The 14,781-nt window shown below is 42.1% G+C and overlaps 1 protein-coding gene across 2 annotated transcripts in view; it reads right to left on the bottom strand.

Annotated features, from left to right (window-relative positions):
* LOC119215738 (cell adhesion molecule DSCAM-like) overlaps positions 1-14,781 on the bottom strand; it is a 46,042-nt gene that overhangs the window by 25,666 nt on the left and 5,595 nt on the right. Inside the window, exons 2-3 of one of the 2 annotated variants that reach the window (XM_037468155.2) lie at positions 7,214-7,531; positions 6,942-7,091 (exon numbers count right to left, since the gene is read on the bottom strand). The exons of the other annotated variant lie outside the window; for it this stretch is intronic. Of the exons in view, the coding sequence (XP_037324052.2) occupies positions 6,942-7,091; positions 7,214-7,531 (468 nt within the window). The remainder of the gene's footprint in view (positions 1-6,941; positions 7,092-7,213; positions 7,532-14,781) is intronic. 2 annotated transcript variants of the gene reach the window in all.

The raw sequence follows: 14,781 nt of genomic DNA, 5'->3' as shown, positions 1-14,781 counted from the left end.
CAAAGTTATTTACTAGCCTTACAACCAGTGGCAAACCATCTGTACCTAATTGTAAGACACAACCTTTATGCAGATCAACTGGGGATTTGGCTACAAAGCCTCTTACGCCGCTGAATTGGTGTCCCTGCCTCGAGGGGTAGAGCATGGGAGGGTGCTCGAGACACGTCACATCTACTTTGGAGGACGTGGACACAGCTGCTCTCTCTAGTACCAATCAGGGCCCCGTCTTGGGTGGGGGGGGGGGTTAGCGAAGGGAACCTGCGACACGTGCGCTTGCTGAGAGGAGAGCGGGAGTTGCTTTGAGCAGAGGCCGCTCATGAGGTCCCGATTGGGCGCGCAATTGACCCGGTAACCTACACTTTAGCCATGGAAATGGGCACGGGGAAGACAATAACTAAGACGCAGAAAGCCAGCATGTGGTGACATTGTATTGTTCCTGGCAGGCATCTGAAGGCAGGAGATAAGAAGTCCTGTCCAAGCCATTGAATGGCAGGTAGCCCGCCTAATCCTATTTAACGAGAGATCCGGGCTGTATGTTGGTGGGGTGGAGGGGGTGCTGGTCAGGGTCACACGAGGAGCGCGTCGGGAAAGGCTGTGGTTTTGTTAGAGGTGTGCTACAGCACATGAGTTTCTTAAAGAGTAATGTACCTCACATCTCATCCATATTCACAGACATATATGCATATCAAGTACTTGGGAACTGAAGTGTGAGCGTGTGTTTGGTTGTTGTTGTTCTTATCTTGTTGAACAACAACAAGTGCTAACTAAAGGAAGAAAAGGCTCAGGCCCTAAAAATATGCTGAAAATACAGAAATGAGAAAAGCTGAAATAAACTTGAAAGATTTGCAAAAAAACTGAATGGGAGAAGCTTCTATGAATTTGAAAAAATACAGAACAAATAATAGCTTAAATTACTTCTAAACATTGCTGAAAGAATAGAAATAAGAAAAGCTGAGAATTAAAAATGCATTTTTTGTAGTAATATAGTTGTAATTGTGGAACTAGCAGTAGAAGTAAGTACTAGTTGTACTATTATTTGAAAGCAATTGTGGTGTACCTATGGTTGAGGTAGAGATAATCATTGAGACTTTTATTTTGAAATAATGGAATTGGGTAAGGGGGGTTGGGAGAGAGAATGTTTTTCATTCAAACTAAATGAACTTGGTAAATGGACTTGTACAGCGCTTTTCTAGTCTTCTGACCATAATACCAGACCAGAATACTACATGACATCTCTCACCCATTAATACACTAATGACAGGACCGACCATACACAGTGGCACCTGCCCATGTGCACAGAACAAACAAGACAGGAGAAGATCCTGGCAACAGGTCAAGATAAAATAAAAAAACATTTTGCATGGTTGGTGAGTGCCTCAAAAGTTTGCAAATTATGTAGAACTTACTGAGAGCTTCGTGCTGGTCCCATCAAAAACGCCCCTGTAGTATCTTGGATCCTTCCGGTTAAGTTAACCGTCACGTGTTGATGATGTCACAGAGGTGCGTGGTTGTGTGAAATAATAAAGATGGACATTTAAATGTCAGTGGTCACACACAAATACTACAGCCCCCATCATGACTACAATTGTATACTCCTCCGTGCGCAGTTTCGCCCACAAGCGGACCCCCAAGCAGATTATGAAACATAATTAGTGATTATGAAAAAATTATAATAAGATATCAACAAGCTGTTTTTTAATAAAATTGTTAAGACTTGTGTCAACATTTTAAAGTTTAAATAGTGTCTCTAGCTGAAAGATAAAAAATTGAATAAAGATTAGAAGAACAATACTTGGAATGCTTCAAGCATTCCAACTAATAAGGCGGAATAAATATTCGAAGAACAATACTTGGAATGCATCAATGCATTCCAACAATAAGTTGAATACATTTTGGAAGAACAATACTTGGAATGCATCAATGCATTCCAATAATAAAAACTTGTCTTTAGTCTTGCTAATTGCTTTACTGCTGTTATTAGCGAGCTAACGCTAGCTTGATCAGGTCGATGCTGCTGCAGGCTCCTTACGCTCCTCACGTAAGGAGGAGTTAAAACGGGACAACTAGGTGTTCTTGGGCCGTTACCTTGACTTTGCATATTTTGGCATTGACACACTTTTTTTTCAATGTGAATGCTCTTTCCTATACGTCGGCTCGGCTCTTTTATTTTTTTATTATAACACATTTAGGGGACGTGATAGTCGCGCGACACAACAAAAGTATGGAAGTAAATCTGTGCCATCGGGGGTTGAAATAAAAAGGTGATTGAATTTCTAGCACTGAATATTTATGCATTAAAGGATCCTTTTTCAGAGCGGCACAAGCCGATCTCAGTTGGGTATTAAGCGGCATTCAAAGTCCACGTAACGTTAAATGAGTCTTCATGTCCATGGGTAAACTTTATTGAGGATCTGGCACAATACAGCGAACTGCAAGTAGCGCAGAGTCTTACATAAAGGGATGTACGTCTTAATGTGAGGCTTTAGTGTCAGGATCCCTCATTTCTGTGACTTCCCTCTGCGTGTGGATCCTTTCCGCCCGATACGTACCAGCACGTGACATTTAGAATTTATCTCAAAGGGATACTGTATTTGCTCATAAAGTCTGAAACGAGAACCCATTTTTCAGTGACGGTGTTACATGCCTACTGGTTTTTGAACTACTGGTTTGGCTACGGGTGCGTGTTTGTTTTCCCCCGACAGGCAGGTGTTGTCTGCCTCCGTCACTTGAGTCGTCACACATTTGCAAACATATTGTGCTGAAAATGTTAAAAAATGCATCACATATCCATTGCAGCGATTACGATTGTATAAGTGAGCACTACGTCACTGCCACGTATGAAGAAATACATAAAAGAACATTTATCAAAAGTCCGCCACAACCGGGATTCGAACCGTGTCGCGCAAAATAATGTTGAGCCACAAAGCGGCCGCGCTACAAGTGGGCCAACCGAGCTTATAGGGTTTTAGCTGATTTGTATAGTTGTAATTAAGCTGTATATCGTCAGTGGCAAGCAAACGTTTTGGTTCAGGGTAAACGTTCTTTTATGTATTTCTTCATACGTTGCCACACTGATGGCATAAAGAAGTGTTAACGCCCCGTTATTATTGGACATGGCTACAATCCGAAGCCGAAGGTGTTTTGGGTGCTAACAACCGGCAGCCTTTTGATGGTAACTCTTGATATTTACTTAAATTATGCACAGCCAATTAAACCTACATGGTGTGACTGGCTCTTCTCCCTCCGGGTAAAGGCTGCGGGGAATCAAGGATGGCTGCAGAAATAACTCCCAACACACCTCCAAATGTCAACACACATGAAAGCAATGAACTGCACAAGATGGCTCAGCAAATGGCCAGACTAAAAGCGTTGGCGCAATCTGCAAATCCTTTAACAAACTGTCTCTACACAGAACCAAACCCAGCCGTGTGACAACATACCAGTGGGTAACAAGTAATCAGGGGTGTTAATCTAGTGTTCTAGAAATAGGCACTTTAAGAATGTAAGAGAAAAAAGTGTTAAGCTAAGTCCCTAAGCTTGCTTGTGCGCTGAATGAAAAGAAGCCCTAGAGTGGGTGTGTTTGTATGCCTATGTCTGTGTGTGTGTGAGTCTCTGCAGTAGTTCTAGGTGGGGGGGGGGTCGGCCCCCGGTCGGCCCCCGCTAAGCCCTGCTAGTGCTGAATGCAGAGCAGCAAGCATCAGGCCAAAGCAAATTACTACAAGGCCTCCTCAGTGACTACAGCGTAGGCTGCACCTGGGTAACGGCCCTGCACAGCAACATGGCCGCAGCCAGCTCCGGGCCAGCCCCACACCACCCAAAGAGTGGCCCGGCAGGAAGAAGTTCATTCGCACCAAGTGCAGGGCTTTTTGATAAACTAAAGTCAAAATGTGACCACGCATTTTTCGATCAATGTGATCAAGATGTACACATTACCTCTCCTCTCGAAGTCATTCCTGCACATTGTTTTTTTCCTTTAATTCAGCTGAGCAGCATTCCCAATTAGGTTTAAAGGAGAGTGTATTTTCTCCCTGATAATGGTGGCCTTCTTAAACACGTAAGTTGAAAGAACAAAAACAAAGAGGCTACTGAGGGAATGATTCTGTTTGGGTTGGACCCAAACCGCTTCCCTGTCAAAATAAACATAAAGTATGGCTGTCATGTCATGCAATGATGGTGGTAATGGTACTTGTACTCTGTAATCATAATCCTCTTTGTACAAATAAACCAGTCTTTCTTCAATAGAATCGGACTTTTTAAAACAATTAAGTTTTGGAAATGTATGGATCACACATCTGGGAAACAATCGTGTGCAGCAGCCGCTGGAATCCAATTCTTCAAATAAAATTCACTCTGCTCTTTGCTATCTTCATCCCTCTTGACAATGGGCCATGAGCATTCTCATTCAATGATTTCTCTCTATTGTGTCGATGAATCAGAGTAAACCCATCACAATCAGACTCTGTCCTTATTGGCTCCAGTCTAAACAATAACTAAAGTCCAGGACAATTGGCAGCTTTGGAATTGATGCATTCCCTCAACTTCCCTTGATACTACATGAGGAGGTGGGGTGGTCTGGTCAAGGCAGTGAGAGTAGATCGCGAGAAATTGGGAAAGAAATCACGTCGGGTCACCACGCATGCGGGGTTGACCGGGGCAGATAACGGAAAACTTGCAAACTGGCAATGGTGATTAGCGATCCTTGCTTACTAAAAGACACATTTAGCAAAAGCAACCCTGGCTGACTCCAACCAGTACAACTAGTATGAGTAAGTTACTGACCCAAGAAAGTATGGAATGCTCGTGACGCTACCCTCGCTTCGGAACAATGGGTCGTTGTGTTTTTTAATATTAATTTTGCACTCACGGTATGCAGCGCTGTTTCCTTTTCGGTTTGGTTACTTGTTTGCCCAACTACTACCCGACTACTGATCAAGTTTAGTAACATACTCCTGAGTATAGTTCTAAGTTTTCCAGTTCAATGAAATAACTACATTTGTCAATAAGCGTCTTAATGAAAACTGAAGTAAGGTGGCTGAACTGAACACTTACTACTTGATTCTGTTAATACTCTGGACCACTATAATAACACTGCATCAAACAGCTATACCGCACTGTCATCAAAATTTCCAATTCTATTCTAATGGACACCAGGGTTCTTTAAGTGGTGCTTTGTTAGTCTACCCTGCAGTAACTCAAAAGGCTCTCGTCCAGTGAGACTTACAAAGGGCCTATCTGACGACCGCGCTACACCTTCCCAGCTGAAAAGACACTTAAATTATTCATAGACAAGACAGAAAAGCTATATTTCACTTTTCTTTGTTGTTTGAGGGCCAAGTGTTGATATTGTTTTTCTTCATTAAAAATTAAAATTTCGAAGCTCGGTCACCGAGATGAATGGTGATTTTTCTGACAGCGTTTACATGGCTGATGGCTACAGATGTGATGATTTTCACGGCTCTACATAAACACTTTGACAGTTTTTAGGGTTTTTTTCACCGAAAGATGAAGCCTTCCAAAAATATTCAACCCCTTTAGCCACACTGTACAACTATTTAAACATTTATTGATTATTTCAAAACATCTAAACACACTAACATATTCAAAAGGAGAAGAGCTACATTTTACATTGCATCCCTGTAAATGGCGATATCTGAAAATACGCTTCCATTATATCCATTTATGGACTATTAAGAGATTGCTATAGATTTCTACATGGCCAGTTTAGCCTCGGACAAATGTGAAAAAACAGAAAAACATTTTTTAAAAAGCCATCGTTAGCCAGCATTTGCCCTCTATCCAAAAGCAAAATGGCATTAGCCCTCGTTTATCGAGTTTGCTAAATGCCCCACATAAAGTGAATTTGCCCCCCAGGGCTGGGAAACAATCACGCAGAAATGCATTCCATTTAAGTGATTTGAATGATCCGAGTGCTGCAGTGCTTCCTATCTAGGGTTGGGTATCGTTTGAATTTGAACAATTCAGATTCCTGGTTTCGATTCCGGTTCACAGCGATTCTCGATTCAGATTCTTTTAAGAGGCAGGGTCAAAAAGTTTAAGTTTAAGATATTTCAAGGGTCTTTCTGAAGGAAATAGTCTGACCTTCTCCATCAATGTTAATTCTATGAACTTTTTATTAACTTTACTATGAATTTCTAACAGGGCTGTTTTCAACTACAATATAAATATCAAACTATGAACTTGAATATTATATAAACCTGATAAATTATGAATATCTTTTAACAGGGGTACACTTTCCTCAAGAGAGCTTTATTTTTTAAACCTATTTTTGGTCCCACTGATGGGCCCTTGGAGCCAGAGGAAGAGGCAGTGGAGGACGGTCGGCGCAGCGTGTCGAAGACGGGGCACACATAGGGGGTAGCCAACTCTCCCAACCCCAAATCAGGGACACTTTCGCTGACGGCGGGGGGTGCTAGCGGTCGACGCGGGGAGTGCTAGCACAATCTTTTTTCTCTTTGCAGCGACAGCTTCACTGCTCATTTTAACTTTTAACTCAGGCCACCCGGCACCCGCGCGCACTGGTCTGATGCGTCACAAATTCACAACCACCGGGACGCTATCCATGTTCGATCGCGCTGTTATGCCAACACTTCCGGTGGACGCTTTTTCGTTGGTGTTCAGAGGTTTCTATTTCCGGTCGGCGCCGGTGGACTGAGAATCGAAACTAGGAATCGAATTTTAAACTTTTGAACCATACCGGGTAAATCGCAAAGCTAGTCCCGATTCCAATCGATTCTCGATACCCAACCCTTTTCCTATCAACCGGAAAAATGGGTCAATACACTGAGTCTAAGTGACACGGCTGGCAGAGATCCTCGCCCAGTGACTAAACCCTGATGCCAAGTTCAAACTGCCATGCATTCTTCAATTGTAACTTTCAGATATTATTCTTTACTCTAGTAAAGAAGGATGCCACAACTCACTTTCCGCATTGATATATATTGTGTCTTTCTCCCAGGACACAACAGTGATGTAGGCCTCCACTGAGGCAGGGATAATGCACTTGAATACCGCCACATTTCCTCTCATGGCCTTCTGGTCCTCCACCCGGACTGTGTAGGGTTCTCGTAGGACTGGAAGAGTGGACAGAGAGGTGTTTAACATGACATGAGAAATAGCTACATTAAGACAAAGCTACTCCTCATTCTACAACTACAATTGCTTGGACTACGACAAAGCAGTAATAGAACCTGACCGGCCTTAATGTGGACATCTTGGCTCCTGATTCTCCCTGAGGGGTTCTCTGCTGTGCAATAGTAGCTGTTGTCGTGGATGAGTTTGCTAAAGCTGGAAGGGAGGATGTGGAAGATCTGAAGGGTGCCATTGGAGTGTACATGGCGGATCCCTGGCACATCATAGATCTCCTCGCTGGTGGCCAGGTACCAGCGCAGTGAGATAGGGGGCAAGCCTGCGGCGGGACAGGGCACCGATGTCCCTGTGGTGCTGGCAAAGACTACCTCTTGCAGAGATGCATTGACAAAATATAAGCTGGAATGTAGATCTTCACAGAAAACTGCAGGGAGAGAAAAGAGATCGTAAACAGAAATGTTAGAGACATTTACTTTTTAAAATTCCTTATAAAACTTACAAAGGGTAGCCAGTCACTATTGTTACACCCACAACATACCTTTGAACTATCAAATAATCGGACAGAATGTGGGGATCTGCATGTTTGTATTTAGGCCGGGTGTGATTCTCCCTGGTTGACCATTGTGTTTGTGCTCACCGTAGTGGAGCGAGACTGCAGGAGTGCAGTTCTTGTTGTCTATGAAGAGACATTGTAGCAAAGCTCTGGGAGCGCAGCGATGGATGTGGAATAACAGAGCCTGCCTTCACAACATGCCTGTCTGTAGTTACACCCTGGCATCAAAATATAGGCATGTGTGAAAACCACAGAACACCACGGATGATTAATCAATTATCAAACTGATTTAAAATAACAATCGTGGCCATTGATTAACTCTAATGGTTTCAGTAATTATTTAAAAACTGTTGCAAAAAAATGCCAAATATTATTTCATGATTATTTTTTCATAGCTTCTCTTTTTACATCACCCCTTCAATCAAATAAAAGATACATATGATACATTTCTGGTTTCAAACAGAACATATGTAAAAAGTACTTTATTCCTCTCATAATGTCCGTGTGCATATACCCGTCATCCCGCTCTGTGGGAAAGCTCTGCTTCTGTCTCTTAAAGACTCCTAAAAACACTATTTAGCACTGATACGCTTGCAAGAAAAATATGGCACACCTTTGCAAAGATGGGTATTGGGTTTATATGCATAAGAGCCTGCATGTGACATGGGACCGGGAACCACATCTGACTTGCTCGCTGATAATATCAGCCCTCCCAAAAAACTGTCGAGGTCGGCTTGTTTCACAGTGTGGGTTGTTAAGTAATGCAGATACACAAAAGAAAGTACACAACCACTGAAGACGTGATCGTTAGTGAACTATCCACTTTAATTTTGGAAATAAATGTTGATTCCAATGTAGATTTATCATCCACAATCCTCTTCCCTCTGGGAAAACACACAACCCAACAGAGTTCTTGGAAATCCAGGTCTTGTTGTCAGTGGCATCGGGGTCCCTTTACAACAACAGAGGCATTTCTTGGTAACACTTGGTTCACATGTGTACATAAAGTGGCTTCTGACACATAATGCAAGCAATGTTCACAAGATATTTTGGTATTTTTAAGGAGTCTTTTTGCTTCTTTTGTTTGCCCTTTTTGCACGACGAAATGACCATACATTCTCTCTTGATAGACTCATTTGCATCTCCGCTTTCATCCGAAATAAAAGCTGTCACGCAGCATCCATTGCTTCTGAAAAGGTTCCATCATGGATGTAAGTCATCTATCACTGTAACAATCACATTTTTGCCGTGGTGTCAAACACTCACTAAGAATCGGTTTCCATAACTACATTTTAGATATCTGCAAAAAAAGAAGAAAAAACAGGTCCTTAAAGCTGATATTCGGTCAATTTGTCATGTTTACCAAGACAGTGCGCAGCTAATGTTATATCTAATGAAGCAGGTCAATGCAATGGGATGCACTTCCCTAGTAGTAAGTTACTGTGCTGGATAAAACCTGACAATGCAACTCTTTGCTGTAATGGACAATCCACACTGTTGGCACGGAGCCAGGGTATGTACACTGGCTGGATCCCAAGAAAAAGTGGAGGAATTGTTCAATACATCCACCCCCGATCGTGTGTTTTCTCTGTTGTGTTTGAGTAGTGCAGAACCATGCATTGTAAACAATGCAAGCAGCATTTCTAAAAATCTGAGGTTTGGAAGATTCTCTCTGCAAAAGAAGGTAATGTTCTTGAATGTCTTTACATTTTATGAAAACATAGTAACCTTCAAACTGCATTCCTCCTCACTGCACAAACAGGACATTGCTGCTTATTTTCTAATGGACAGCTCAATAAAAAAAATTAATTGCGTTATTAGCTTTCTATTAGAGTATATTTACAATGAAAAATGTCTGCTACAACAGGTGGGAGGTGGAAGCAGACAGTTATCTGCATTTCTGGAAAGAACACATGTGAAACACAATAAAAAAAACACTCAAATAATTTTTGAGCGAGCAGGTGAAAAGTTGTAGGGAAGAGTAACAGTGATAGACAAGAGTATGCCCCCTGTGCTCAAAGCAGGGTTTCAGGTTCCAGCACATTAGCTCACGTGAGCAGCAATATTCTGCGCCGAGTGATGTGAGAGTTTTAAAAAAAACTATGTGCGTTCGCATCTGTTGGAGTGGTTTGACCATGCAGATAATTGTGCTTGCGGATATTGACTTGCCCTCATAACTACAGTATCTGTTTTTACATACATCTGGTCAAATCAGTGTATGTTTTTTTGAAACTTTGTTCATCTTTGATGTATTTGTGGCATTTCTTTCCCTAAATGGTAATTCCGTACTATTCATTTGCCTGGTTTTTCCCAAGATGCCTTTTCAGGACGAGCACAGCGATACAAAAGTAAAAATGTCTCTCCTGCAGCATTGCTTAAGCTATTGTAGCTAAGTGCTTAAAAAGATGACATCTAACTGAATCCTTCCTTTATTAAGCCATTCAACGATAATGGCTGTAGACTGTAATAAAAATATGAAAGTATGTCTCGTGGATGAATTAAATATTCAAATTAGTTCCCCCTCATCTAAAATGATGACTCTACAGCTAACAGACAATGATGACTTGATAATATGTATAATATAAAAATAGGTAAAGTATGGCCCTTCAAAGCTTGACAGTGGCGTTCTGTGAACACTCACTTAACGCCTGTAAATATTTCAGGGATCTCCACTCTATCTCTACGGCCTCAGCTCTCTGTGCTGTGGGCCTGCTCCCTTTCCTGTCGCCTGCCTTCCTGCCTGTGCGGCAGCTGCCAATCCCCCCTCCCCGGAGTCCCAACATTTTAGCGCTTCATAAATTCCTAATGAGCGCGCTCAAATCACCAGCCACTTCCGCCCACTGCTAGTTCAACCGATTATGACAAACAAACACTGGCGAGGACACCGCCCGAAATTTAACCCGCCCCCTTGTCGGTCCGTTTGGCCGACTAAAAAAAGTAAACTTCTTCATATTTCTTTCTTATTGTAGTACAGACAGTAAAACTACATCATGGCAGTAATCAATTGTGAACCTGCAGTGTTTCCCATACCTGTCACACCTGTATGTCAAGTTGCGTCTTTGTCCTGTCTCCACAGTTGACTTCCTGCTTTATTTTGGAAACTAACTCCCTCTCGTTTCAGGTCCCTTGCCCTTCCTCATGTGTCACAGGTCTGATTGTCTCCCCTGATTCCTGATTGTGTCCACCTGTGCCCACAACTCCCTCATGTGTACTTATGGGCCGTTTCTCAATACCTAAGACGGCGAGAACGGACTCGCGTTCCCGCGAGAATAGACTCGGGAGACAGACTCGGGAGTCCTGACTCGCAGGTTCGGGAGAACGGAGAACGGTCATTTCCGCAGTTGGAACAGCAGCTGACTTGATGACGTCACCACGTCAGCTGGTCTTGCTAATACGTTTTTATTTTAGTTTTTGACTTAAACATTTTACTATTCAGTCAGAAAATTACATTACGTTACTTAAAAAAAGTAGTATTTATAAACTTCGACATAAAGTTGTGTTTATTTTCCTCTGTCGTTGTTGCCTGTTGCTGAGGTGAAATGCATTCTGGCATATATGTCTCTCACAAGAACAGACGAGCCTGCTCCGATGCATGCCCGGTAAAATGGGCGGGGCGACCCACATCCGGGTATTATGACCGTTCTCGGCCAGATGCGGACTTGAGAATTGGAACAGTACTCGGGCTGCGACTGATGACGTTTCACGAGTCCACGAGAACAAAAGTCCACACAAGAACGCATATTGAGAAACGGCCATAGTCTGCGTCGCCCCTTGTCCTGTGCCAGTGTGTGTTGTTGTTTTGCCCTGCACACCAGCCCTCACGTCAAGAGTCAAGTCCGGTAACGATTGTCACGTCTCTTTTTGATTCCTGTTATATTTCCTCGTTAAGAGAGATTGAGTTTTTTGCCTTTTGAATTTTGATCACGACCTTTGTTTCCTCGTTAAGAGAGATTTTGAGTTTTTGCCTTTTGAATTTTAATCACGACCTTTGTTTCCTCATTAAGAGAGATTTTGAGTTTTTGCCTTTTGAATTTAATAAAAGCATTATCAGCTGAACCCTCTCTCTGCGTCCTCCTCCTCCTCCTCCTACGCCGCCACCTGCCTGACAATACCATTATATAGGGGGTCGCCCCGACTCTCTCCATCCGGATAGGCACACACAGATACCTGCGTGCACCTCCCCTCCCCCCCCCGTCCGTCTGTTTATTTTTTCAAAAAATTTAATTCAATTTGACGTATGACTGAAGGCAAGTGGTGACAAAAGATTTCACATGAATGACTGAGAGCTAAAAATAGTACATGGCTGGTGAGTAAACAACTGGCCAAACATGAGTTTATAATGTTTGCAGGAGTTCAGGAAGCACTGATATCTTAAGGCTGCCTGCCCTTGTTTAGTCTGACTTGTTGTTAAATAAAAAGCTTCCACCTCTAGTAGACCTTATTTCTGCACCCTCACAAAAGCCTCTGTTCTTATAAAAACTCACAAATATCTTTTTAGTTCCTTGGGCCTGGTTATGAAAAAGTGAGCCACACTGGGGAAGCAGCGAGATGCTACTTCGATGTGAAAATGGCCCATTGGATAAGAATTCACTTTTTCCACAATACATGCAAAATGTTTTAATCTTTCATAGAAAAATACATTCAACATTTCTATTTTGCATCTAGCCCAACTGCCCCAAAAAGTGATGTACACAAAGAGTGTGAGTTCGGCCCTTGTTTTACTATTTATTTACTGGACTAAAAAGAAAATCTTCATGGTTCGAGTGTTTTAGGCATTTCATTAATTATTGCAATAAAAGCTTTGAGATGCATTGTTTGAGGGGTTGTTTTGCATCAGCTGGAAGTGTTAAAAAACAAAAAGCCATTTGCAGGAGAGAAACAAAGAGGCACAATACAGTGACAGTGGAGGGCAAATCAAAGTCCTGGGGTTAAATCGGAATGTGGGTCAGATGACTAGACACGGTTGTCTTTTGGCCCACAGCCATCCTCTTGTGCCTCAGAAACACCCCACCCCCCCCCCCCCTACCCACTCCCCACCCGCACCATCCCCCCAATCCCTGCTTCCACAGACATTTGTCTCAAAGGCGAGTGTATTTCAACATCAGTAACCCCACTGCAAAAGAGAGTTCTCCCTTATTGCTACAATGCAAACAAATAGTTATCTGTTCCGATGCCAATCAGTGTGTTCAACTTTCTATTTTTACAATATTTTCCCTTCAACCCAATACATTTACCTTCAATTAAAACAAAATTATAAATAAAAAACCTAGGATAACCGATTAATTAAATCTGGAGAAACACCTTGCAATACCAGAGTGGCATTGAGTCCTATGGAGGGATACAGCATCGGATCTTCATTATTTAGTCCTACAGGAGCCCGTCCATGCAGCGCTACTATAAATCACCCTGATGAATACACAGCCAATTGAGAGTAACAGTGACAGGCAATGGGGAGGGAATGGCAGCGATCTGCATTAGACCCACACTCAATCTACACACAGATGAGAGTCAGCCTTTATTAATCATCATGTTTTCATTAAAAAAAACGCTGTTTCATTTAGTTCATAACTACATCCCTGTGTAGCCTTTCATACATCTCTCCCTGTCCCATACCTGGATTGTGTGTGTCACACAGATGATGAGGGGCTGGAGGGGTTCTGCAAACACAGCCTGCCAGCAAAATACACATCAACGTATTCAAAGCATTTAGTGCCCGGGAATAATCAAAATATAATTTAATCATCTGATCAAACAGCAATTAGCATAATCACGTCTGGGGAAGGCCTGATAGAGTGGAGCGGAATGGAGCTGGGAGCGAGCAACCCTTTAATAAAACATTTGCCATAATGTTTGAAAATGTTACACATTCAGGGTCTACAGAAACAGAGCTGCATTCCGAATGCTAATCAGCACGGTTTAGTTACGCCTAATGAATCCATCCAGCAGTCTGCCTGAGGGGGAAGTCATTGCAAAGTGAGGTCCGGTTTCAAGATTTGTCGTTCTTTATCCAGGGAAGGCTTTTTCTCTTTAATATGCATTACATTTTTTCAGAAAAAATAAATAACATGCATTATCCCAATGTTTGTTAAATGTAATTTTTTTTAAATCCTACATACTGGTATATTAACCAGTATGATACTCTATTCGAGCTTCATTGGGTGAAAATGTAAGGAACGGTAGTTCTGCACGTCCGCAAATATGTCAGTGTATGCGCACACGTAGCGCTCGCACCAGCAGATAGAGAGCACCAGCGCACTGACACGACCCCCCCACCCCACCACCCCCCGGCCAACGTACGCCCGACTACTTCCGCCCACTGACGTTTTGAACCAAGGGGAAACGCTGCGTATACAGACCACATGCACAGAAAACGGCTAAGCTAATTGTTTATCAAGATTTTACAAATCGTCTTTTATATGTATGCCTAGGCAAGTTCAGGGAAATATAAATACATTTTAGACTTTGTTAGCCTTTTAATAAATAAGTCTCAAGTTTGTAATTGAGTTAATATGTTAATATTTTGTAGGATAAGTCAATGATAAAAATGATTAACGTTGTTCAGTCACCAAGTCATTATAAGTCACTATACAAATTATGGAGGTCATGTTTTTATTCCAACTATAGGTCAAAAATGTAAAAATGATGGCTATGTCCATACATTGTATCGTAAGTCAAACATGTAAAGAGGTTGGAGGTCATATATGCATATCGTAAAATAAGTCCAGTCAAAAACATACAAATGATGGAGGTCGTGTTTATACATCTTTCAATAAGTCAAAAACCTTAAATGGATTGAGGTCATAGCAAAACATATTTACGTTGATAATGTAAAGAGTTGTTGTCTTATCAATGTATCGTACGATTAGCAGATAAAGTAAAAAAGAACTCATATAATAACTATTTATCATAGGAACTATGAACAGAAGACGATGACAATCCTTGCCATGTGAAATTTCATCACCGACGTCAGTGTGTGTCCTTCGGGGGCAGTCAGTCGAATTTTATAGGTGTAGATTAAGGTGTAACCCAGGGTTCCTCACTTGGGCCTTTGTTATTTTCCATTTTTATTAATGACCTTCCACTCAGCTGTTCAAGATGCGACATTCATCTGTATGCAGATG

Source organism: Pungitius pungitius, chromosome 16, assembly GCF_949316345.1.
Source record: "Pungitius pungitius chromosome 16, fPunPun2.1, whole genome shotgun sequence".
Lineage (NCBI taxonomy): Eukaryota > Metazoa > Chordata > Actinopteri > Perciformes > Gasterosteidae > Pungitius > Pungitius pungitius.
The sequence above is the reverse complement of the archived record's forward strand: the minus strand, read 5'-3'. Positions and strand labels throughout refer to the sequence as shown.